The sequence below is a fragment of the Symsagittifera roscoffensis genome, chromosome 5 (assembly GCF_963678635.1).
Source record: "Symsagittifera roscoffensis chromosome 5, txSymRosc1.1, whole genome shotgun sequence".
In the NCBI taxonomy this organism is placed as follows: Eukaryota; Metazoa; Xenacoelomorpha; order Acoela; family Convolutidae; genus Symsagittifera; species Symsagittifera roscoffensis.
The window spans coordinates 54636821-54663525 of NC_087066.1; the positions used below are offsets into that span (position 1 = coordinate 54636821).

A 26705-nucleotide genomic window follows, 5' to 3' on the forward strand; every position below is an offset into this window, starting at 1 on the left:
ACATTGAGTGTACATTGAGTGTGAGACATTTTGAGTGTATTCTCGACATTGAGTGTATTGACATTGAGTGTACATTGAGTGTGAGACATTTTGAGTGTATTCTCGACATAATCTGGATCTCTTGCTTTTCCAAACTCATCGATATAGAACGCTGTCAAATCTTAGAACGCTGTCAAAAGGAATTCTTGGAACTGACGGATTCACTTGACGTCGGGGTTTGTGCAGTTGCTACATTGTCCTCTTGCGTTTTAACTTCAAGGTAAATTTTAGCTCAACCTAATTCATCAGACATTCATTTCAGACATTAGCGAGAAAAATCCGAGATACGACAGGCGAGGTGTTGGCTTTTAAGTACCTGCGACAAAGACTGTTTATAAACGTATATAACATTGTTCTTTGTAATTTAATTAAATTCTTTTACAGGTCTTCATGAGTGAACTTATCAAGCGTATTCCTCAAAGCGACGAGTCCTCAAAGCCGGTATGTAAATTTTATTTATGTATAGTTCAGGAAAAGTACTTTATGTATAGACCCCTCTTTTCCGGTGCAATTTGATTTTTTCTTTTTTCCGGTGCAATTTGATTTTTTTTGGACATGAACTCCGATACATATGATCGTTTTCCTCGATAAAGTATCTAGTAAATTATCTAGTAAAAACAACCCACTTCCGAATGTTTCCCAAAATCTTTTTTAGTCTTTTGCACCTTTTGCGAACAATTTGGATCAGACTCCCTTTAAATATTTCCAACCTTGCTTATATCGATGTAATCAGATTTTAATTCAATTGTAAATCTGCATTTCCCGGCTATATAAGTTTAGGTAGAATCACAAATTCTACATATCTTAAAGACTGCGATAACAGATGGTACCCAAAAAAATGACTCTTAAGTGACACAGTTTCAAGAAAAATCAAAAATTAGGGAAAAAAAATATAAGTCCTGAAAACTAGCAAAATGGACGCCTTTAGTTTTTTTTTAAAACTTTTTGCAACTTTTGAGGAGCTAAAACTCAAAGACCACTTGAGATTACTTTGCAATGTTTTTACTATAGCAGGTTGAAGCGAGTATGGAGAAAAAATATTTTAAGAAAGTTCGTTAGACCCTCCTACTCGTAAGAAAAAAAAAACAATTTTTTTTAGAAAATATTGAAAACTTTTAACTCGAAGATTATTCGAGATAAGCTGAAGAATTTTCGATAAGATTCGATTTTTCGATATTATCAAATATTCACATTTGAAAAAAGTAGTAAGAGATCCTCAAATTCGCAAAAAAAAAAATGAAATTTTCCATTTTGTGTGTCATTTGAAGCACTGGATCTTGATATACAGAGCTACAAATGATGCCAAAACATGATACTAGTCCTTATTAGAGCAATTTAAAGTAGAAAAAACCAGACTCCATAGGAAGACCTTCAAAATCTGGCTGTTACTTTTAGTGCCCTCTGTCAAAACTTAGCTGTATGTGGCTCTGCCAAAAATTTTTACATGTCTCATTTTTCTGACAGAAGTCAAAAACTTGCGCACCTTGGGACTGTAATCTTTTAATTGGTACACTTTAGTTACGTTTCACTTCGTCAAAAAAACGTTTGTTGTCTTTTATTACAGAAATTAAAAAGTATTCATAAGTGCGCTCTGCCAAAAAAAATAGTTGTAAAATCGCTCTGCCAAAATGACCTATGAAAACCCTGTTGGATTAATTTTTCACAATAGTTAAACATCTGTATTTGACTTAAGCAACCTAGCCTGGATTACCGTCAAGAAAAAACATGATTTCCTTTCAGTGTTTTCGCCAAAAAAAATTATAAGTGCGCTCTGCCGTTTGCTTTTTTTTTCATTATTCAACGAGCATGACTAAATAAAAAATTATTTAATTTTACTTCGAAAGTACCATAAGGTCAGCCAACGCTCCGAATCCTGTTTTTATTTTCACAACCAGCTAGTAGAATATGTGTGTTCTAAAATGTTGTTGAAGATTTTCAAAACTTTGAAACTATAATCAGGGTCATTTTTAGCTTGTAACAGGAAAATTTTTTTTTTTCATGGAGAAATTGCTTGGCGCACAGGCATTATATTCAAAGCCCAGAACTAGACCAATTGAAAGCAGAAAAAATTGATTTCAAATAATTCCCCCACCCCAAATCCTTTTGTGCGCCAAAAAAAAATCTGTTTTGAAAAAAAAATAACTACTTTTTTGCCAATGACAAAAAAACAGTCGCAACTTTTTAATGCAAAAAAAATTATCTCTGATGATGAACAGAAGCATCAGAACCTGTTTGAGAGCCAACTTATCAGTCTGTGCATGTCTTTGTTTTATTTTGAAATTCGAGAGTACGGTTGAAAAAAAAAACAACGTATAGTTAAAGAGCGCACGTATAATTAAAAATGTTAAGAGTTACTCTTTTTCAAGAATCAAAAAATTTGATAAATGGATTGATTCTCACAATAAAACTCGTTGTTAAGCTCCCACAAAATTTTTTGTACAGATAGGTTGTCCAAATTTACGCTGGAGCTTGTGCACTCTGCCGGTGTTGGATTTGAGGTCCCGAGTGCGCTCTGCCGAAACAACACCGGCAGAGCGCACGCTATATCTTTATATATACATACATACATATTACACATATTTTTATATTATATAAATATTCATAACTTTTTATATTATATAACCATAAACACAAATAAAAGCAGAGTCATCTAAACATTATGTATGTAAATATATTTATAAACATAGCCAACTAAAGTACTAAACGCAAGTAAACAGATAAAAAAACACTGACTTTTAAAAAATCTCAACTTTCGAATTTCAAAGATAAAATTTGATGCCCTATAAGCTGTTGGAATAACTAGAATGATTTATGATTGGCGCTTTTTTGATTACATTAGCCCAACTTGAGAAAATTGGATCAATAGGTAAGTTTTTATTCCGCTGGAAGTCAAAAAATTAAATTCCACTATGGAAACTAGAAATCGTTCATGATTTTTGCGCCATTTCTATGTTCGTATTTGGAGAGTACTATTTACGTAACTTTCAGCACATAAATGACAATTGAACTCAAAAATTGTATATGTACCCAAGTGCATTCATAAATGCATTACTATGAATGAATGCACATCTGTAGTTATTAGAGCATTTTAAGACTTTTTCCCAAAAAAAAAATCCAAGACCTGTATAAGAGTCTTCACAACAGTCATTACTCATAATAAGCTCACATAAAGAGCGTGAAATATATAAAATTATTTATATATACAACTTTTTGGTCTAATCATTTTTGATTTAATATCGGCACGATTGAAGAGTCTGGCACTCAGTCGGAAACCCTGAGTCGAATTTTTGGACAAACATATCCGAGAAAAATGGCAGAACAAATAAGTGTTTTCCAGCTTGGGTCCGTGGAACTTGGCAATAAATTTAATAGCCAGTTCCAGCCATTTTGAAGCCTGAACCAGAAGGCAACGAATCCGAAACATTAAAAGGAATAATTAAAACCTTAGTTAACTGGCTCTCTGGCTAAACGTTGAACACTTTCCTAGCAGATAAAATATTTCAATCAATTAATTAACAAACTAGCAAATGGAACACGGGGTTTTATTCTCAAACAACACAATGCGCGAAAATTCCCAATCAAAAAATATACCTCATATCGTCTGAAACTGAATGATTTTGCAGCTTATTTCTTTCAGATTCCTAATTACTCATTTTTGATTGGCTAACACTATTTTTGCGCATTCTGTCTACTGGTATGAGTAATTTACCTTGAAAGCAAGCACTCCTCAGTTGGCGGCATTTAACTTTTTTTTATATTTAAAGCCAAATTGTTGGCAATATAGATGACCGTGAGCAATAGGTCAAAAACAATATCATTTTAGGCAAGTACGTTTTTTGTAGACAATTTTTACGTGTGAAAATCAGTGAGAAAATGAAACCCGACGTCGAAATGAGCAGTCTTAGGTTAACTAACTTCTTTCATATTTGTTGACCGAAAAAGATATTGCCAACAATTCGGCATTAACCGTATAACAGCGAACCCGAGCTTCAAAAAGCGAAAGAGAAAAAGAGCTAATAAACATGATATGAAGTAGACAGAAAAATCAAATAGACTCTTGTGCAATGTTAACAGTCGCGTGATCATCGTCTCCTCTCCCGTCGAGAGCTCCCGAGTTAGCGTGTGTGTTCTTAATGTAGACTATTTGTGGGTCACTTGCATTATCTTTAATAGCATGACTGCCACTGCCACTGGGGCCTGGTTGACCCTTGTTGCTTCCCTGGTTTTTCTGTCTGTTCGAAGTCAGGTTGTTATTCCACACCGACTTGGGCAGCTTCCATAGGGTGACCGAGGTGTCCATGATGAAGCCGGGAATATCTCTGAAAAATTGAATAATCACAGAAAAAAAGAGCAACAATTTGCTGTTGCTGTGTAATTAGCACAGATTGTTCCGACCAAACTTGACGTCGCAAAAATAGTATCGGGAAAACGAAAAACTTTGCTTACATTACGCAATACTCACATCAATTTTAAAACAAAAACCATTCTACCAATGACTGCGAGCGTCTCGATGTGATATGTCACTCGAAGCTCTTGATTTCTTTGCCGATGCTGACTTTGAGTTAAAATTACTTGGCCCAAACCATATCAACCGGTCGGAACAACCCTTACTTGTAAAATGATCCATAAATATACCCGTAAAGAATAGCTCCAGCTCAAAAGCTCAAGCACACTTACGTTTGAATGAACAATACTTCTGAAAATAATTTATACGCTATCACATACATTTTGAGGGACTATTTTAAAAAATCGCTCTATTCTCATTGTGCAAATTTTGGAAGTTGAATAGTTGGAAAGAGGAAAAAAATCATACTGAAGATCTATCAGTGTCATGCTTAACTGCTTTAAATACTGATTCGAAATCAGACCGAAAAAAAAATGTAAAAATGAAATGAAAATTTCCATTCAGAACCATTAAGTGTGGTGTAAAAGGGTTCTAACGAGGACACTTGCAAGAATCGGAACTCTAAAACCTGTACTACACGCAACAACACAACCCCCCATATCCCCCCACCACCCCTCCCCGCCTTCCAAAATGGGCAGTGCACAGCAAAATACTGTTTTTGAGAAGAGTGTAATTAGAACTCGCTTGAGCACTCGTTATACTTCGTGGCAACCAGGGACACACATTTAAATAGAACCATATAATAATGCAGGCAAGAAAGTGTATGGTACCAATGCTGGTGCTGGATCCATTTAAATGTAGTGGACTGCAATCCATCTACCATCACCAAAAATTCTTCTACTATGTAAACTGTTACCACCTGAAACTATTACCTGTATATATACACTCAAAGTTCAGTCCCAACTCTAGACTACCCCATGGCTAACCACGGATCACCTACACCCAGCACTTCTTCCAGAAACACTTCTACTAGCCACAGTTTAAACAACTCCATTCCCAATCCCAGCAATTTGTATCTAACCTCGTCGCTTAAAACATCGAGTATTTACCGGGCCCCTATGAGCCCAGAAACAAAAACCGTGAGTCTCAGAATAACTCGACCCCGGATTCAATCCATTGAACCCCAATAAAACTCATTAAACGCATCGGCTACGGAGAACAGGCAAAAGAGCTTGCCCTCTAACTTGCTACTAACAAAATTCACAATGCCGCTCTGCAAAAAAGAAACAAGCTCAATTGCAACAGAAACAGCCAATACCTCGGAAATTACACTAAAATAATTCGCATAGACCGAGAAAGCGGAGTCATTTCCTTCGCTCTTTCCGCAAACATCACCAACGAAATTTTAGTCTTCACTGTATCATCGCCCCTGTAATTACAAACCATGAACATTATAACAAAAATTTCCTTTGCAAACGTTTTTTTCCTCAATCTCACCCCGATTCTCAGACCCCTAACACTTAGCAGCCTCATTTAACAGTCTCAAAACAACTCCGCGTGACTTATAATAGGAGAAAATAACACTTTGTCCCATTTGGAACTTCCGAACTCCAGATGACAGGTAACACTTCTAACCAGAAATTACAGCCTGTGCAAAATTCCGCCATAAGTACTGGTTGTACCAGAATAAAAACAAACTTCACGCACAGAATGGCAAATACTCCCAATAACCCAATGATGAAACTCATCTCCTTGCAATAATTCTTCAGCTGCGAGTTGAATAAGTAAATCAAGCGAAAAATCATTGAAGCATCCCCCTCAGAAGTTAAACCAACAGACAGTTCAACGCCGCACCCCTGATTTGATTCCAACCGATCGAAACCAATTATGAAAAAAGTACATAGAGTGCGTGCAAAAAGTCCTACACACACGATCAGTGTCTACCCACATCAAACAGGTCTCCAACTCAGAACTTGCAAATTATGCAACACCCCAATATCCACTTCTTCACTGAAACTTGACCGCAAGGCCCGCTGCAGCTTGGCACAATTTCGCTCTGGCTATTTCCTCTGTTTAATAAGTCTTACCTTAACCGATTAGACACAAAAACACCAGACAAACGTCCCAAGTGCTTTAACGCTCCCAATGACACTAACCACCTATTCTCTTGTAACTTACATACAACACCATTGATTTCACTCTCACTTATCGCCCAGTCCCGTTGAAGTGGTTAACTTCCTCGGACTGAATAATATATTACAAGATCATAAATTGAGCAAGCTATTAAAACTGATCACAGGCTTTTAGCCTAAGAGTGTTCATTCACTACTTTCCCTCGGAAGAGGTTCACTGATACCGAATAAATGAGTAATTTCAAACCATAGCACTGCATGCTTTTAAAGCATTACCCCGTTTGAAGGCTTCAAGTTTCACGAAAACGGACGACGACAAGAGAAACTCTGGCGGACTCAGTTACTGGAATCATGCCCCTTCTACCAACAGGGGGCAGTGTGAGTCTTCGACAAGACCAAATTGAAAACAATTTTCTAAGGAAATACCAATTATCCACCACGCAAAAAATCGTGACTAATATTCGTACGTGAAATGAGTCAAATCATTCTTGAGAAAATTTACGAGATATACACTTCCGAATTTTGGAGAAATATATCACGTTTCAGATCTTTTATGATAAACACTGGGCCAGGATGCATTTTTAGTCCGCTGAGAAATTTAAAAAAGTCCATTATTTTAAAACTAAAACTCGCCATGTGCATTCTGCTGTTGGAGAGCATGATCTGCCTCTATTTTAACAAATGAATTCGAGTTGAACTTGAAAAAAATCAAGTGTCAAATCGCGGAAAATTAACTTTGAGCGTGAACAATTTTTAACGGAAAATAACAAAGACCTAATATCTGATAAACCACTTAGGGCTCTTTTCCACTTTCCCCCCACATTTCACATTTTCTATTTTTTCAATTGTCTTACGTGCTATTACGGCTCAACGCGTGATGTTACGAAGTAAGGTATGGAGAACAAACGTGTTCACTATAGTTAGTTTGTTCACCATGCAAATTTTATTACATTATGAGAACCTGAAATTAGTTTTTCAAAAATGGAGTTCGAATGTGAGGGGGATGGGAGTTGTAAAGAGCCCCATTTAGTTCATTAGCACTTAATAAACTTACACTATTCCGTCGACTAGTGAGCCGAACATGTGGCTCTCGATGTGTGTGACGAACAAGTCTTCCCTGGGCACCCTGGCCAGTCGAGTGATGCTGTGAGGATCCTCTCTCAGAAAGGTCTCCATGTCGTACGAGTACTCCACGTGAGCTCTAGACTGCTAAAACACACAACGCACAAATGCAAACATACATTAGTCATCATAGTATAGAATAAACAGTTAAACGCATTCTCCCACGTTAGATCTTCTCGGGCAAATATTATCTAAAAGAGAAAAGACCAACAAACGAGCTGGTCGCCGCTTTTGAGGCGGATTTAAGAATTACACGCTTTTTTTCTGGGCAGGAGAATGTTGCCCAACCTAAAGCAACGAGCACAGATCATGGTGACCCTAGAACCAGCGACATTCGGATTGAACAGCGGAGACGTAACCACTGCACTATCGGTCCTCAAGGTCTGCTGATACATCATCATCATCATCATCATTATCATTGTTTTGCACCCTCATCTGGAATTCGAAGGTGGTCCGGAATAACTTTCTTCTGCAGATTGTTCCATCACATCAAATACTCGATTTTCACCGTCATAGTGTAGTTTATCTGGTTTCATCGTGAAGTAACTCGAAAGACTCGGGTAGAGGCCTAAAGCGGCCTTCTCGAAAAATTGTCAGAGGCCTGCAGCGACTTTGATATCATCACAGAGATCTTCTGCTGAAAACTGGGAAATTAAAACAAAAACTTCTTAAACTTCTACAGAGAGAGAGAGAGAGAGAGAGAGAGAGAGAGAGAGAGAGAGAGAGAGATCTACTGCGGCCTTTACCTGGGTTAAAAACAACCTCGCTTCAGTTATCATTATCATCTTATCAATAAATTTATCATTATCATCAGAGCGCATGTATTTTTAAGTATAGGTTACCTCTAAATGAAGTGCGAAGTATCCAACCATGTCGTAGTTGTAGTCCAGATCCCTGCCGTAAGGAGTGAGAAGCACTTCTGCCACTTTGAACCACCCGTAGTAGATGAGGAACTGGAGGAGGAGAGTGGAGGGCACAAAGTACCTGTCATAACCACTGTCCGAACTCACACTCGTCACATTCTGATAGGCGAACAGGGCCAGGAAGAAATACGTGTACACTCCGATAGACACTACCTAAATCATTCACTCACAATTAAACTTTCAATTAGTTCAAGAAACGATCGCACAATCTGTAAAAAAAAAATCACTTATTTGACAAACTGATCATCAAACGCTGTTCCTTACTTTTTTTATGAATACTTATTGCTCCGACCACCCCCTTAACGAAAAGTGATTTTTTACAGTCAACTCAAAGAAATCTCGTACATCGTGGTATCAAATTGAAGCCATTTCAGTCGCGATTCGGGTTCGAAAATAGAAGAAATTGTCTCTATGGCAAGACAATTGGGTCTAAATCAAGTGGGATTATTTCTTGAAATATATTTTTTAAATTTGTTCTCTGAAATCATTGTAGTCAATTCATTTTGTGGTACTTGATCTACAACCGGTTTCTATGAATATTCGCTTCAATCCTTCTGCCAAATTTTTCTCGTCTCGTCAGTATATATTTAGTAATCTACTTTCGATAAAGATATCCAAAGCATTAATAACTTCATTTGTCATAGACATCATTATTTAAAACAAATTGTCGGTGACGTCCAGGTTTGAAAATAAAGTTCACAAGCATTTCAAAACACTCATACCCGGAAATCGATAAACAATAAATGGGACATGAAAAACAGGCTATTTCGCAAGCTTTCTTTCGGAGGACAAACAACGTCAAATCAATTCGAAAATCTCTTCGTACAACAGCACTGACCTGCGTGTATGGCAATGGCACCGGGATACTATCATAGGCAATCAGACCTCCCAGGAGTGCCTTGTAGTCGTGTATCTTCTGCAAACACACACACACACACAAATTAATTAAAACATCTCTGCTAATAATTTGCCGATCAAACAGTAGCTACTAACACAATGAATGATTAGCCGATGGAAAAGGCGTAATGCCACAAATCGCAACAAAAGACAACTCGCATTAAAAGACAACTCGCAATATACTCGCTGCACACTGGCTACCTTAAACAAAATTTCTTAACTTATAAATTATCTTTCAAACTTTTCTAGTTGTCGCTTTCCTAAATTTTGCAAGTTGTAATTTGTTGCGGCTTGTCTTCTGTTGCGAGTTGTCGCGGTACCAAAAAAGGAATTATTAACGCATGGATATTTATGCGAGATCAGCGCTGTAATGTTTAATTGGGACTGCAATTAACCTGGTAAACTAGTGCCATGTTCTCTTTGTTGTCGACGAAGCCCCTGTCGTAGGCGTCCCTGATGAGTCTGGTGGCCCATGCACAAGGCAGCCACCAGTTCCAGCTCGCTGTCCTCTTTTCCTCATTTTTCCCCTTCGGCCACTTGAGCTTCTCCAACTCATGTGGCATCAACTCCTGTGTACTGTACAGCTGTCGCATCTCAAAGTCACTTGCCAGACCTAACAACAAAAATATGTCCAAAAGCTTAGTTTCGTTGCAAAAAAGACAGAAAGCCCTCATTAAATTACATCTGAATTGTTTCATACGAACAATTTATCGGAGAATGTTTCCTATCAATCTGATGAAAAAAGTAAATAGTACCGCTGAAAATAGCTGTAAACACTGTGTACTGTACTCAGTCACTTGCCAGACCTAACGTTAATTTTTTCTTTTTGGCTAATTTTGATGCATACATGTAATAAGTCCTTGTTTTATATACCAAAGAGACTTAGTAGCTAAGAGAGCTAACTCGGAAATGATTTTAAGGGATCTGCTGAAAACAAAATATAGTGCCTGGATTTCATTTTAGGATCGTAGTTCTATGATGATTTGTAGAAGAAGAATTAATTTCTCGTTGTTACAAAACGGCATATTAACCAAATATAATTTAAACTTTTTTAAGCTAACTCGGAGAGGACAGCGAACGAATCCATTTGGATTGCAGGATGCTGCCCTAAACTCAAAGACATTCGAATAAACTTAATAACAAAAGCATAAGAGTGGAATTAATATAAACTAAATTCAATTTCTGAAGAACAAAGATAGCAAAAAGTAACTTTTTACTAATAAAAACTTCGCTCAATAAACTGGACCATTTAAGTGGACCGTAAGACAATTTCCTGATGATATACACCTTAAGTTACGCTCGCGGACTAAATCCCCCAGGATAAAATCCCACCGGATATAATCCCACAGGACTAAATCCCCCATAGGAACGAATCCCTCTAGGACAAAATCCCCCATATTTTATTCACTATAATGGAAATCAAACTGTACACATTATATAATTTCATGTTTCTATTGATTCCATTTTGAACTGACTTCCATTTATACATGCATCGCCATTTTGACGTGACTTTTTAGCAACTTTAAGATTCCAGCATTCAGTTGACTTCCTATAAGAATGAGCTTCGATTGCAAAAATTAATAAGCCACGTGGCACAGTCAGTACGACAAGTGAATGGAAAACAATGTTGATTCCTTCAGCGTGAGTTCGAATCCCAAATATGACATTTTGTGCAATCAATGTAAAGGTCTGTTAAATTTACCCCTAGGGGTAAAAAATCCCGCGCTTCCACTAAGGTGGGGGTGCGGGATGGTGTGAAAGGAAGTCCCCGATTCCTAGAAAACCATCTTCTTTATTGTGTCAAAATTTCAGACCTCTAGGATCAAGGAATGTTGATTTTGGGGGGTCCGAAATTTTGAACATGATTTTGAACTTAATTTAACGTTAATTTATGTTGGCTGATAAACAAATTAACACCCGATATAGTCCCAGCAAAACGATTAGTGAAACAGGTGTGATACCAATTTGCGTGGTCGCAATTTAATCCCCCCATTAGCAATTAAACGTTTGCTTCTTGACGCAAAATTTTGTTTAGTTTGTAAAACACGTGCATTTTGTTAACTACCGACTCATTCAAAACAATTACAATGCAAAATAATAAAGTCAAATTTGTGTTAAGCAACAAAGGGGGCCAGAAAGCGCTTCACAATAACTACGCTTACTATAAGAAAAGAGAGTTAGTCAATTCTATTCAGTGGGAGTGCGAGTTGCGGCGATCAAAGAAACAATGTAAGGCAAGCATATGGACTTCAAAGGGCGAATTCCTCAAATAGTCGCCACATGAACACACACACGGCCCAGACTACGCCTTAATGGAAACGTATACACTTAACGAGCAAATCAAAGCGGACGCAGCGGCTTGCACCGACTCTTCGACACAAAAGGTGCTGTCAAATGCCCTGGCGAAAGCCACACCAGAATGCTCATCGAAGATGCCGGTGGTGCCTCGCCTCAAACGAAGGATAAGAAGAATCCGACATGAAAACCGTAGCCAGCCACCGATCCCAACAGAATTCGATTTTCTTCTGGAAGATTCGACAGTTCCGGGAACAGGTAAACGTTATTTGGTGTTCGCAACCAACAAAAATATCGAAATCTTAAACTCGTATGGAAACTGGTTCATCGATGGAACCTTTAAAAGCTGCCCTGATAACTTCTACCAAGTATACACTGTCCGCTGCTTCGTAGATGGAACAACTTTTCCGTGTATCTATGCCCTGCTCCCCGATAAACGACAAGAAACGTACAACGCTTTCTGGTCAAACTTGAAAGCAGATATCGTCCCCCCCAGTTCAATCATGATGGACTTTGAAATGGCTTGCATTAATTCTGTGGGTGACAACTTTCCAGACAAAGAAATCAAAGGTTGTTTCTTTCACTTCTCGCAAGCCATTTACAGAAAGATACTCGAATTTGGTTATGCAGTTCAGTATCGCGAGGACAAAGACTTTAACCTAGCTATACGTCTTTTAGCTGCTCTTGCGTTTGCCCCACCCTTACATGTAGAAGCCTGGTATAAGCAAATACTAGTAACTTGCCACATTCCTGACGACATCAAGAATTATTTTGAGGACACCTTTGTTGGCAAAGAAATGCGAAACTCGACGAGACGGAAATCGCGATTCGACATGGATATGTGGAACGTTTACTTCAGGACCATTGACGACCTCCCCAGAACAAACAATGCCCTTGAAGGATTCCACCGTGGATTCGAATCTATGCTCCAAATGTCAAATCCTGACATTTGGAAGTTCATTGAGGCAATTCAGAGGCAGCAATCACTGCAATCGTTCAGTTTTGCTCAAATGCAGCTCGGCAAGAAAGTCCATACAAGGAAAGAGGATAATTTTGGGAGGATAAAGAGAATTGTATGCTCTGCCGCTAACTACAAGGAGTTGGATTATCTTAAAGCCATAGCTGTTAACTTGTCCTTTTAGTTTTTAGTCTTTAATCTATCTACTTCTTTTCTGTTAATTATCTTTCATCTTTTAATTCAAGTTTTAGTGTCGCTGTTTTGTTGAATTCGAATGTGGGGGATTTTAGACTAGAAACTGGGGGATTTTGTCCTAGGGGGATTTGGTCCTACGGGGGATTTAGTCCTGGGGGATTATATCCGGTGGGATTTTATCCTGGGGGATTTTATCCTGGGGGATTTAGTCCTAGACCCCTTAAGTTAGCCGGTTTAAATATATGAACTTGACACAATTGGCAGAAAATTGAATAAGTCGAATGTAGGAAACTACAGGTAGAAAACTTATATAGTCACGGGACATTTCTGGGCAAATACTTTAAATAAGGTGTTGAAATTTTTACACAGGCTTGAAATTGTTCAAAATGACCTGGTTGGACCAACTCTCAAAAATATTGCTTCGGGAGCGTTAATTGGTCATAAATAACAACTAGTTTAAGAAGTGCTTTAGTTCTTTAAACATTTTTGAAAACAATACAAAGAATTTGTATTTATGGACTCGAAAGCGTTCTTTGGAAAGCTAATGTGAAGAATGTAAAGATGTAAAGAAGAATGTGACCATGTAAAGAAATTTTGCATGGTGAACAAACTTACTTTACATCGTAACATCACGCTTTCAGCCATAATAACACGTTAGACAACTGAAAAGCAAAACTTGAAAAGTAAGGGGGGGGAGGAGGAGGAGTTGAGACAAGAGCCAAAGAAAGATCTAAAATTTGTCGACGCCAGAATCGAGCAAACCTTCTGCTGGCAATTCAGACGCTTCAATATCGTAACCACTGCTGCCCACGCAACAGAAAATTCTCAAAGCAACATAAATCTTGATTGTTATCTTTCCCGAATTTTAGAAACAGCTTTTCTATTGTATTGTTTCCATAGAAGCAATGACATACTCTAAATGCTTTCTAAGCAACATTTGACTAGTTTTCTTCAATTCATGTCCTGACTGTGTCAAAACTTCAGCCCTTTATCTTAAATAATTGCAGAGGAAATGTCAAAACTGCGAAGAAAATATTCGCTCAATTGCTCAGTTGAAAACCAAAAATTTCTTCGTCCCGAAAGCATCTTTATCCCGTGACATCTTGCTGAGAACTCTAAGAACCTTCGAGTATACAGCCCAGGTATTAAAAAAGGTTATATAGATCCAAAGAACGTTGAAAGTCGAAGAATCTTAAAGCACAAAAAATATTATGACTAACTCAACTTGCAAAAATGAATTTTTTAAATGGTCAAGCTATTGCGTACGGCTTTATTAGAACTTCCTGAATTCCAAATTTAAGTTCGCACAAGAGCACTTTATTATATTTATCAGTACTGCGGATGAAATCACACTATAAAATACGCCGCAATCAAAACAGTATTTAAAGAGATTGGATAAAAACTTCATCAATAAAACTTGAATGGAAACCTCGCCTCCGAAAAAATCAAAGTTTGTTCTCTTTTAATCTCAAATTTTTTTGCTCGTATGCCAGAGAAAAAAAAAGCAACGCATTGCCGCCAAGAGAAAAAACGGCAAAGCATGATACATATAGGTACCCAAAACTTTAGGGACCCGATGCAAAAACGAATTAAAAACATAGCCAACAGACAGTTGGAAAAGAGCCAATGAATGCAGAAAAACAAAAAAAAACTGACTTGTTTTTTTGAAAAAACTTCAACTTTCCAATTTCAAAGAAAAAAACATATGACTGAAAAGCTTTTTGAATTTCAAGAACGGTTTATGATTGGAACTTTGATAAAATTGATTCAATTTAAGAAAACTGGAGTGTTAGGTTAAGTTTTTATTACGCTGGAAAATCTAAAAACTTAATTCCATTTTCGAAACCAAAAACTGATCACACTTTTTCCCGCCATTCCCTCTTTCGTATTGAAAGAGCAAATGAACTTGTATTCAGCTCAAAAATTTACATATACCTAAGGGCATTCATGAGTGCTTTTTCTGCAGTTATTAGATTATTTTACGAAAGAAGAAAAGATCAGGACCTATATAAGAGTCGGAACAATTTTCATCGACTCCTCAAAAATTTTCGCCCCTCAAATGCGCAATATGAGGCTACTACGCTGATATTTCACAAGTTTAACCTCTTAATACGGAGGAAACTTTATGCTAAAGAACAAAAAAATTCAAGGAAAACTCTTACAAACCCGACATGACAAGATCAAAACCATCATAACACTTTTTTGACGCAGAGACAAAGTTGTAATTTGCAAACAGCAGATAAAATGGTAAAAACAACTCGAAATGTTTTCAAAAAATCATGGAAAGTAAAGAAAAATTAGAAAAACAATTTTGAAATTTCAAGTGCCGGAATCGAACCACAGACAAGGAAACTTAGAGTCACGCGTATTTGCATCTGCGCTACGGTATCTTGTCAATCTGCAAACAAACGCCATCAAAAAACAGACAACAGTTGCAATTTGATTGCAAATGATATGCAGCACAAGTGCCAACAAATGATCACAATTACTGGATTGGGTCGAAATTGTCTCCCGAAATAAAATTGTTAAAACCAGGGTTAAAACCTAGGATTTTACTGGGGGCGGGGGTGCATTATTTATAAATGTTTAAAAATTTAGCTTGCTTTTTGTTTAGGCCAACCAAATTGATTTTCCAAGCTCTCCCAAAGCACTAAAAAGACCAAATTTTTAGCTTCACAGGCGACTTTTCGAGAAAAAAAAACAGACCAAAAAAAGCGTTTTTAGGCACTTTTTGGACAGCTTTGACCAAAAAATATATTTTAGGCGCACAATTTTTCCCTGAATTTTAGTAGGTATGTGCGCAAAAAGCGGTTTTAGAAAAGTTTTAGGGTTGATATGCAAAACATGCACGTTAAAAAATAATAGCAAAGGGGAGATGGTCGAATTTCTAGTCAAAACCATTCAGCGCTTGTGTTAGACAAACTATTAACCGGTAAAGAACACCTCTCTTTCGATAACCTTTGCCAACTGTAACAATTATCAAATTCAATCCGATATTTGTTCAACTCACCCATATCTACGAAGGTAAGTTTTCGTTCTTTCATGAGTGATCTGAATTGGTAACAGATGTCTCGTAACACCATTGCCAAGCTCAGATGTACATATCTCGAACACGTTTGGACCACAATTTTCACGTCCTGGTTCCTGCTTTGTTTCTCTCTTCCATCTGGCTCATCTCTAGGTAGTTGAAGAGTGATGCACATCCAATCAATCAGCGAGAACGGCCACGGGATTGAGTCGAAGATTTGATTCCACCTTGAGTATACTTGGCTGACGAAGAAACCCAACAGGAAAGCCAGCGGGATGGTGTCCATATTTGACTTCAAAATGACACAGAACTAAAATAACCATTATACTCATTTAACAAAACATAGCCAACTGGCAGTTGAAAACGTTTTATAATATCAAAAATTACACGCATTTAACAAATTCTTCAGTGGCGAAGCAAAGCTTCCCATCAAATGCGATCCGAAAATATACGCCATTGTTCAGGCGTAACAAATTGACTGCAAACAAAAAACAAATTTCACAATTTCCATGTAAATTCATTGTAGAAATTACAAAATTCGAAAAAAATTGAGGAAAAATAAAAACAATTTCAGAAAAACTGTCGAACAACACAACAACCAGTATTGAATAAGCATTTAATTTTAACCGACTATTCGGTAGACGCCCATTGAGCCGCAAACAAAAAATGCCACAAGAAATTGTCATGAAAAAAATGTTCAGCATTTCAAGTTTTACAGCTTAGAAATCTTTGCAACAAACTATCTGAATTTTCCGAAAACATCAATCATTTTTCGCCTTTGAAGCGAGACTAAGCCGAATAAAAATAAGGTAAAAACCGATAAAAACTAGGTAACTAAGCCGATAAAAATAGGCCGAAGAAAACAGTTAAGCGAAAAAAAGGAAAACCAAGGACAATTAACGACAAGGTATTATATAAAAAATACTTGCCTCTACGATGAAAAATTGAGGAAAGCACATCAAAATTCCCCGATGTGGCAACTAAGCCGACAAAACAGAAACACACAAACGAAAATCCGACAATTCAACTTTTCCCGACATTTTTTTTCATTTTCATAAATACCATAGACGTAAATACCATAAATATACCATTTTCATAAATACCATAGGGTAAAATAGGCATCCGCGTTATCTCTAGGCCAAGTTTTAAAAAAGGTCTAAGATGTCTTAAAAAAATTGTTTTCGAGAAAAAGCCTAGTCCCTGATTACTAGGCACTAGCTCTCGCATATCTAAAGACGGAAAAAACAACAACACGACCTACATAAAAGTATTCAATACGTTCATTGACACTTATAATACCAAACACAAAATTAAGCTTAACCAAAAATTTTTGTATAACACGAGAAATAAAAAAAATTTCTTGAGCCGATAGGCGAAACTAAGTTCAAGTTACATCTTACCTCGTCGAACCAGTCTACTTGTTTATCGGTCAATACAAGTTCCTTAACCAGTCTGACTGCAGCATACAGAACAAAGTAAATAAAAAGCTCGAAAGAAAGAACTCTCCATACGCTCCCTTTCCATCTGAAAATAATTCGCAGCAGACCGAAGAACTTGTTATTACTGACTTCGTAAGAGTATGAAACTGGCATTTTTGTAGTTAGCTCATCACATATCTGAAAATCATCTCAAATTCAAACGCTTAAAACAATGAAAATTCAGATTCAGAAATTAAAATTTGCTGAAGGTACGAAAAATCAATAACGAAACAGGAAACACTACAGAGAACAGTTGCATTGAAACTACTCTTCATGGCACTTCAGAAACAGACTTCAAGTCCTCACAGGGGCGGATTATAACTTGAACAAATGATGGAAGCTTTGGTTAAAAAAAAATCGTACACAGGCTGTACAAAAGTGACGATTACTTCTGGAAGCGATCAGATCAGCACTGCTGTACAATATTTTCTCTCAAAAAATGAATTTGATGACTATGCAAACCTCAAACACAATCTAACTCGGCTTTATTGGAACTTTGCAGAAATGTGATACAATGAACTTGTGCCATGTACATGGCGAATCCTGTGCCTCTGCAAACAATGCAACCCAACAGGAAACTCATCTCAATTGATCAGTGAGGGTTCATTCCCGTGGCCAATCCCAGAAGTCTGTTCTACTAATACTGCTGGCAGGGACGGCAGTTTCCTGTGGCGCGTTTTTTAAACATTTTCTGATTTAGGTTGAAATCTACATCCGCGTTTTTTGGGGAAAAGGAAGTTCATCCACAATTTCTGGAAACAACAAAAAACTCCTACTAAGTCTGAAAGTTTGTATTCACCTTTGCTATAGTTGAGCGATTCTTCTTTCACCAAAACTGAAATGGTGCACTTTGTTTTACAAAAATTGCGGCCAAACTTTTCACCCAAAAATGGGTGATTTTCGCTTTTTATAGATAATCATGAATTACGCTGGAACTACCGCAGAAAAATTGATGAGAATATTACATCAAAAGAAGCCTCTTACACAGCTTAAAAAATATCAGAAAATGTGACATTCGACCAGAAGGTACGAAAATGCAGTTTCGCATTCGAATTTTTATCGAACAGAAAAATAACATTTAACCTGGAAGATTGATGGTTTTAACAGATTAGCGACGTTATTTGAACGATTAGACAGATCGGGAAGGGTTTTAATTGACATGCTAATTTTTCAAATTTCGATTTGGACGAGAACGACACTTAACTTTTTATTATTTCGCACACACTGAAACGGCGAAACAGAACAATAGTTGCAGTGAAATCAACTACGAGAAATTAACAACAGATTAAAGTTGTGACTGGAAATTGTCAGAAACCGCTCTGAGTTATAAAGATTGTGCAGCTACAATCGTTACCGAGCAATTCACAAGAACAAGGAAGGGTGTTGGGACGGCGTGTCCAGCCTTCTGTAAAGAAATAATAGTGCTATTTCCCAGGATTCCAGAATCCGGAGGGGTCTCGGGCCCAAGACTCAAACTTATTAATTTTTAGATTCCTGGTCATGCCCTGAATTGAATTAAATTAACATCCCGATTCATTTTCAGATAATGAGAAGCTAGGAGTGAGGGAAAGGGTTGATCCATCTTCGATGGAGATGATGACTTTTATCTACTGAACAAAAGCAGTAACAAAATACGAAATCGTAGTAGCCCTGTTTTTACTGGGGATACTGAGACCCAGCCATGAGCTCACTATTTTTTTTATATAAATAAGTTAATTTGAGCGTTCTGGTCGAAGCCGGAAAACAGTAACGCTTTTGTCCACCCGATGTTAGAAAAACCACCAAAAGAAATGGCTTTGGCAGAGACGGTGAAAAGCATGTAGAGCTTTGTTTAGAAGCTGGCCAGTCGTTTCATAGCTTAGATTTATTTTCCGTCGATATGTACTTCCGGGCGAATGTTGCATAGATGTTTTTATGGCGCTCCTGGGTGTTATTTTCTTTAACATGATGACCGGCAGAACCGTTAACGAACACTCCGCGCCGAGCGGATGCTCATAATAACGCCCTTAATAAGGCCCTAACCGTCGGGGCGGAAGGGTAGTTTGGAATGGGGAAACGCACCACGGGATTCCCGTGAATAGCTTTTTAACCTAGTTAAGACCGAAAATTCACGGAACAGGAAGGCTGGAGGGATTCGCGGTCTCGTCCTTTCCTGAAAAGTGCGTGACCAAAAACGCTTAAAGATATACAAGAAATCAAACAAACAGTAGTATAGTACCCAAGAAAAAACAAAAAACAAATAAATAACCGAAAAAAAAACAAAGAAACAGTAAAAAAGAATAAAATCAGTAAAAATCATCACCCCAGACGAGATGTGATCCGACCCTCTCGTTTGTTGTTGTAAGATATATTGTTGTTATAGGCATTTATATCAGTCAGGATCTGTACGATCAAATTTTGTGTTGCTTGTACTGTAGGGTTATTTTAGTATTTAAGCACGTTAATGCTAATTTGCACTCAATCCGAAAGGGTCTCGAGATTAGAGAAGAAGACTGATCCGGCAAGCAGTTCAAGGAGCAACAAGAAGGGGCTCAAGGACAACAACGATCGACTATGGGGTATCGTTTAGAGTTCTGTATCCCTTTGGGTACAAAAAGTAAGATATTACTCTGTGGGGGGCTCGACAGTGACTGCACTGTAGTGACCCTTCACCGAACTGCGAATTTCGAGTTAAGCACCCTAATTCGGATTTTAAACAAACCCGGAGGGGTATAGTATTACTAGTATTATTATTTATACAGTCTATATTATTACTCCAATAACGTTTTTCAGTGAAAAACACAGTAAGCGGACCGGTTTTTAGGGTCAAAAAAGCGATATCGATTTTTTTTGAAACGGAAAAAAGCACTAAATTAGTGAGTTACATTGTAACTGTACTAGTATAATAGGTAGAACCGGCGAAGTTTAGTTCGGAAAAGGTTGGAACTAATTGGCTACCAAAAACCGAATTTTCTTGATTTTTGAAGAAACGAAACGAACGCTACAAAATAAGATTATTTTTTGAAATTTTTGAGTTAGGACAGTAAAAATTGTTGTCCAGACAATGTTCACTAGTGAATCGACAAGTTTTAAAACCCGTTTGCCGATAACCTTCCGGGTTACAGAGAAATCGAACTTAACGTGTTTATTTTGTGGATTCATCAATCCGGAGGGGTCCAAATAGCATTGTTTTTGACAATTTTTTTTTAGCTAGAACGTTTAAGATCATGTTTTTTGATTTGAACAAGAAAAGTATAGGCCTTCTGAGCTCGGATAAATAGTTTTCAGGTCGAAAAGAACAGAATTGTGAAAAAAGTTATGCGGAACCTATAAGAGATAAAATTTTTTGACTTAAGAAAGAAGACGTTTTGGTTAAAAACTTTGAAACTACTCACAGATCCAGTTGATCTTGGTAACATTAGATCAAAAATTAGGTGAGCTTATTCATAGAAGTATCAAGTTTTCAAAAAAATTAGTGTAAAAATTTTTTAAGATTGTTTTTAGCAAATTCACTAATTCGGGGAAGGTAGACCCTTCACAATTTATAAAAAAAATTTTGGAAAGCCCATACACCCCATCCAAAGGGTAGTAACGGTAGAATAAGGCAATTTTACGCTGTTCTAAATAAAAAGGGAAGGCTAAGGGAACCAGAAAACCATAGTCGAGTCGAAACTAAGCTAGTGATAAGACAGTTCTCAGTTAGGGTGAATTGTCAAATAAGAGGCTTAACTTCAATCCGGAAGGGTCTTGGGAAAGAGAATACACCCTTCCTAATTAGTTCTAACAGCATAATAGCATCGAAGAACGTATCCGGAAGGGTATCGGGTGAAAATTTTGAAAATCTCTGAAAAGCTATTTTTATAAACCCGGAGGGGTCCCAATCCGGAAGGGTCCCAAGTTTGCCAATCCGGAGGGGTCTTGTTTTTCCCAATCCGTAATGGTCTCTATTTTGCCAATCCAGAGGAGTCTTATTTTGCCAATCCGGAAGGGTCCTATTTTTGCCAACCCGGAAGGGTCTTATTTTTGCCAATCCGGAGGGGTCCTATTCTTCCCAATCCGGAAGGGTCCAAATTTTGCCAATTCGGAGGGTCTTATTTTTACCAATCCGGAGGGGTCTTGTTTTTGCCAATCCGGAGGGGGTACTATTTTTGCCAATCCGGAGGGGTCTTGTTTCTGCCAATCCGGAGGGGTACTATTTTTGCCAATCCGGAGGGGTACTAATTGTCAGGACTTAAGTAGACAAAAGAAAAGAAAATAGTAAAAAGTATTAGTTTTTTAAGAGACAGGCTAGTAGCCAGTGTCTGCACTGTTAACTTGCCTTTTATAAAAAACCAGACCAAAACAAAACAGGTCTAACCTCGGATATTCGCGACACTAAGTTTAAATTGAACAATAGTTTGTCACTGACTTGTGTGGATTGAAATGCAAACCGTTTTTGGGAAAAGTGATTGCCCTGAGGATTTTAGTAGGTCCAGCTTGGGCAGTCCAAAGGCAGATAGGTAACACAGGACTCGGTGGGTGCCATAGACGCCCACTTGAGAAAATTACAGCCTTCAAGTTTTGTCTGTTTGGTGTAGCACCAAGCAGGGAAAACTTTTTCTTTAGAAACAAGTTCGACTATTACATTGCGACTGGCTAAAGTACAAACACATACGTTTTTTATTGAAAATATTGTGATTTTTCTTCATTTTGATTTTAAATCAATAAATTCTGTCCTTGATGGGCAGTGAGAACACAATCTTTTACTTAAATTGATATCATAATACTGTGCTAGGTTCACATCTTACAACTATTAATCCATTTTTGTGAATAAGTTGTATACACCCTGTGTTGTGATAACATACAAAGATTCGCGGTCATTTTTTAAGTGAAACTTTTGGAATTTATTGTGTTGTGTTATTGTTATCAGTAGCCAGACTAAAAGGACACTAGCAATCAAATTGAATGTATAGGCAGTAAGAAGTGATAAATTGAAAATGATTCTAAGCAAGTCAAGGATACCTAAACTAAATGATAGCTCCAGGAAATTCATACCAGAGAAACAGAGAAAAGCAATGAACGACCCTTTTGTGGAGAGGATCACATGAACCCGAACCGACAAAGGGAAGAAAGTTTTAGGCAGAATGGTTGAAACCAGGAGTCAAAAGTCCTCAGAAGGACAAAAGGCAATGTTAGAAGTAGAGGTCCATCCGGACCAGGCCATGGATAAGAACCAGGAGAGACATGGACCGAATGGCAGAGGAAACAGAAAATTGGCGAGTGAATCTACTCCGGTAGAACAAGGCCAAGATTTTGCTCCTTCCACCGGGACACTGGACCGAGAAGAGATGTCGGAGCTGTCCGACGTCTCTACCGAAATTGTGGCAACTACAAGATCACCCACAGACAACACCATGATGGTTGGCGTGACGGAGAAATCGGCAATGTCCTCATCGTTTTCAGAAAAAGTGAAGAAAACTTTCAGAAACTTCATTCCATTTACCATGGGAACGGGCACAGGCGATGAAGCAGAAACCCAGGAAGAGGAAGAAGACGATGACGAGCAAGATGACTTTGGATCTCAAGTCAGCGTCAATAGTTCGACTCAGGAGAAAGACGCATACACTGATGGAGGGACTGGCACTATGGAACAATTTGGTGCAGTGAGGACAATAAGCAAGACCACAAACGGATCAGGCCAGTCAGGAGACTTTGTCAACATGACGAACTCGGAAATGCGAAGTGGGGAGAATAGAAACACAGAGCTACGCAACGCACCGGCGGATCCAGAGGTTGATAATGAAAAGACGTCGAGGCAGAGAATCAAAGCCCGAATCTTGACCAGCACCAAGCTACCTGGGATCGACAAGGTGACACCGCCACTTGTGACGCCATTAGTGGAAAACGGAGCATCAATTGAAGAAGCCTTGACCAACATATTGGGCAGCATAGGAGAACAAAATGAACATATGTCCTTAAAAATGAGTGAACTAGAAAAGGCAGTCCACGTCTAGAGAGAAAATCTGCGAGAAGGGATCGACCGCAACAGAAAAGAAGATAGTAGAAGCAAAAACGCTTGGGGGAGAGAACGGATGAACACCTGGCGAAGAACTTGTCGCGAATGACGAGGGAAGATGAGCAAAGAGACTTACGATTGAGAGACGACATGGAGAAGTTGAGAATTCAACAAGAGCACACTCTTGGGACTCTTGACACGAAGATAGATGCGATGATGGAGAGGCGAACTCAGGCCATCATGGATAGGTTGGACGGGCTACAAAGCAGTAGGAGTGGATCAAAAAATGGGGAATCGAACTCGGGAGAACCCAACAGGGAGCCCAGGGTGAACTTCAATGAAAAACAGAATAGGAGAAGGAAATATGGAATGACTATGAAGAGACACAAAACTTGAAGTGATATAGTGTGAAAGACTGCCCTTATCATGCCAATAAAGATATAATTTCAAAAAGAATTAATGAATTTAAATCTCATTTCGGTTGATACTGAGATTAATCCTGATTGGCTTGTATAATATGAAATAACTGAAGTAACTGTATGCTGATTACGTGTTTTCAATTTGAAATAAAAATTCTGACTACTTTCCTAATTTTTGTCCGTTTAACGCATAAGACCCAAATTCTCCATATAGCAGTCTTGTTCATCTTTGCTCTTGACAATTGCGAGCGATCTAACCGAAAGCTTTTCCTGACGATCTTTTCAGTACAGATGATTTGTTATTTTTATATAGATCAAAGGCATTAGCAGTATTTCGACGTGATTGCCTTCTGAACTATGTAGCATGGAACCTATCTATGGTCAGTTTGGCTTGAAACTGTTGGCGGCTACACATGAACAGAGATTTTTATCATTCGGAACAGAATTTGGCACATTACATCAAAGCCGATAACAATTTAAAATCAGTCACTAATCCTTGAAACACAGGTCAAGATTTGCAGAAGTTACAAGAGCCACAGAAGAAGTTCACCAGGTTTTCTATTGGTCATTTCGATCGAATAAAGGTTCTTTTTTGTTAATCGACCAATATCTTGACAGGAAACATTTTAAATAGCCTTTCTACATCGTCATGAAAAGTTTTGGCACGTTATCTTTTGCTTGGTTGCATGGATTCCTAAATTTGCATCTAATCGAACTCTTCATATTCACGTATTTATCATATTGAGCCCTGTTACGGTTTTGAAACCTTTCTAAAAATCGAACTAAGTCGATTTTATCTCATTTCATCCTTCTTTTTTGTTCTTTCAAAAATTAGTTTTGTCAGTTAGTCTCTTATTTTGGCTAGCGGGACTGAACTCATACGATCGACCAAATCGTGGCTAATCGAAATATGGGTTTTTTTATCTATTGCTAAGACTTTCCTATTCGTATTCAATAGATAAACAAGACTGCTCGTATCAGGGCGAAGCCCTGAATGTTCCGACTGCCTTTTAAGGTCTATATGGAGCAGTAATAACGTGAAAAAAAAACAAATATAAAGAAACACAATTTAAATAACTTTTTTAAACAAAATTGAGATATTGAGATTTTTTTATCAATCAAAAAATTAGATTTCGTTCCTTGTGACGCAAATCAATTATGACAAATAGGAGGTTTCTTCAACCAATTCGGAACAATTTTTAAAACGGTTTTAATTTACGCTCACTCGTTAATAGCGCAAAATAGATCGCGCGTTAATTGTCCCAAATTGGCCAAATTGGCATTCTTTACCCGGGTCGAGGTCCCAGACTCATGTCCAGATTGTCGCGACAAAATTTTGGCATGTCCAGACTTTCCAGACCAAATTAGGCATGTCCAGACTTTGGTGACCAAAACATAGCATTTCCAGACTTTTGCGACCATGATGATCCATCGCGACTATCGCGACCGAAGCGGAGGTGGCGCGACCAAAACATCGCGACTCATATTTGGTATGTCCAGACTCTCGCGACCAAGAGTTACCATTTCCAGACTTTCGCAACCGAAAAATTAAGGCGCGACTTTCGCGACCGAGGCGGATATGGCGCGACCCTGCGGCTCAGGAAATGGCGTGACCGGCGCGACCAAACCTAGCTATTTCCAGACTTTCCAGAACAAGATGGAGACGGCGCGACTTTCCAGACCAACATGGAGACGGCGCGACTTTAAAAAAGTTTTTCAGGGCTTTCTCGACCGAGGTGGAGACGGCGCGACTTTCGCGACCATGGTGGATACGGCGCGACTCAGGAAATGGCGCGACTCCAAAGGCAACGGCGCGAACGGCTTGGCCAGCGCGACCAAAATGTGCACTTTCAAGACTTTCGCGACCGAGGTGGACACAGCACGTCTTTGCAGACCGAAGCGGAGATGGCGCGACTTTTCAGACCAAGGCGGAGACGGCGCGACTTTCCAGACCAATGCGGAGATGGCGCGACTTTCCAGACCGAGGTGGAGACGGCGCGACCAATATTATTTTCCTCGCGACTGAGGTGGATACGGCGCGATTTTCTAGACCGAGGTGGAGACAGCGCGAGTTTTCAGACCAAGGCGGAGAGGGCGCTACTTTCCAGACAAAAAATCGCAATAGCTTCACAAAAAATTATCACAGGTAGCATATCTTATCAAATTTAAACTCATGACAACAATACCTTTTAAATGATATAAAAAATTCTGTCAAAATGGCTATTTAAAAAGTAGAAATTTGTATGAAGAAAAAAAACACACTCCTAGCACAAATATTTCGTTACTTTCGTTAGGAAAGTCGGAACAATAATCTTTGATCCATTATCTATTTTATTTCTAGTATATAAATTTATAGGCACAAATAAAATCATCAAATTAAAACTATGGTTGACAAAACATGAAAAACAGGTCTTTTATGAGGTTGGATTTTTTTCTTCAGCTAAAGTCTTTTATTCACCGATGAGATTTATTGATGTCGGTCCAATAAGTCCACATTAGCCAGAGGGTTGGGAGGAGCTGAGAATTAATGATTTAGAAAGCTCGTATAAGAGAAACAGAGTGCTGAGCAAGTTTTGACTATTGCTTTTAGCTTAGAAGACGAGCGAAAAAATTGACGAGCGAATGAATTGGTACTTTTTCACTTCTCTTTTATAGTCTGATATTTGATATTAACCACATTCCAAAAGTTGGTTAATTGGCATAATCTTGTTTTGTCATGCTTGCTTTTTGCTTTTGTGGAGTTATTTTACTTAAGTGACCATATTCGGTTTGCTTTCATTTTCGCAGTCAGCATTTATGGTAATATAATCTGAATGATTGTTTGTTGACGTAATTTGTCTGCATTTATGCTGATATTATCCAAAAGTTGAAAATTAAAAAAGAGTTGCTGAGGCAGATTA

General features: G+C 38.1%; 1 protein-coding gene across 2 annotated transcripts; it reads right to left on the minus strand.

Annotated features, from left to right (window-relative positions):
* Positions 1-3262: 3262 nt before the first annotated feature.
* On the minus strand, positions 3263-26446 carry LOC134846283 (bestrophin homolog 24-like). 2 transcript variants are annotated; one of them, XM_063863571.1, is made up of 8 exons: positions 26264-26446; positions 17335-17550; positions 15917-16244; positions 9854-10071; positions 9400-9477; positions 8481-8714; positions 7571-7725; positions 3264-4358 (listed from the first exon to the last, which is right to left on the minus strand). In XM_063863571.1, the coding sequence occupies exons 2-8, from the start codon at positions 17524-17526 to the stop codon at positions 4085-4087; spliced, it is 1479 nt and encodes a 492-aa protein (XP_063719641.1). In that variant the 5' UTR covers positions 17527-17550; positions 26264-26446; the 3' UTR covers positions 3264-4084. The 2 variants fall into 2 exon arrangements, with proteins under 2 accessions (XP_063719642.1, XP_063719641.1); XM_063863572.1 differs by lacking the exon at positions 17335-17550 and having other exon boundaries at positions 3263-4358.
* Positions 26447-26705: the final 259 nt, after the last annotated feature.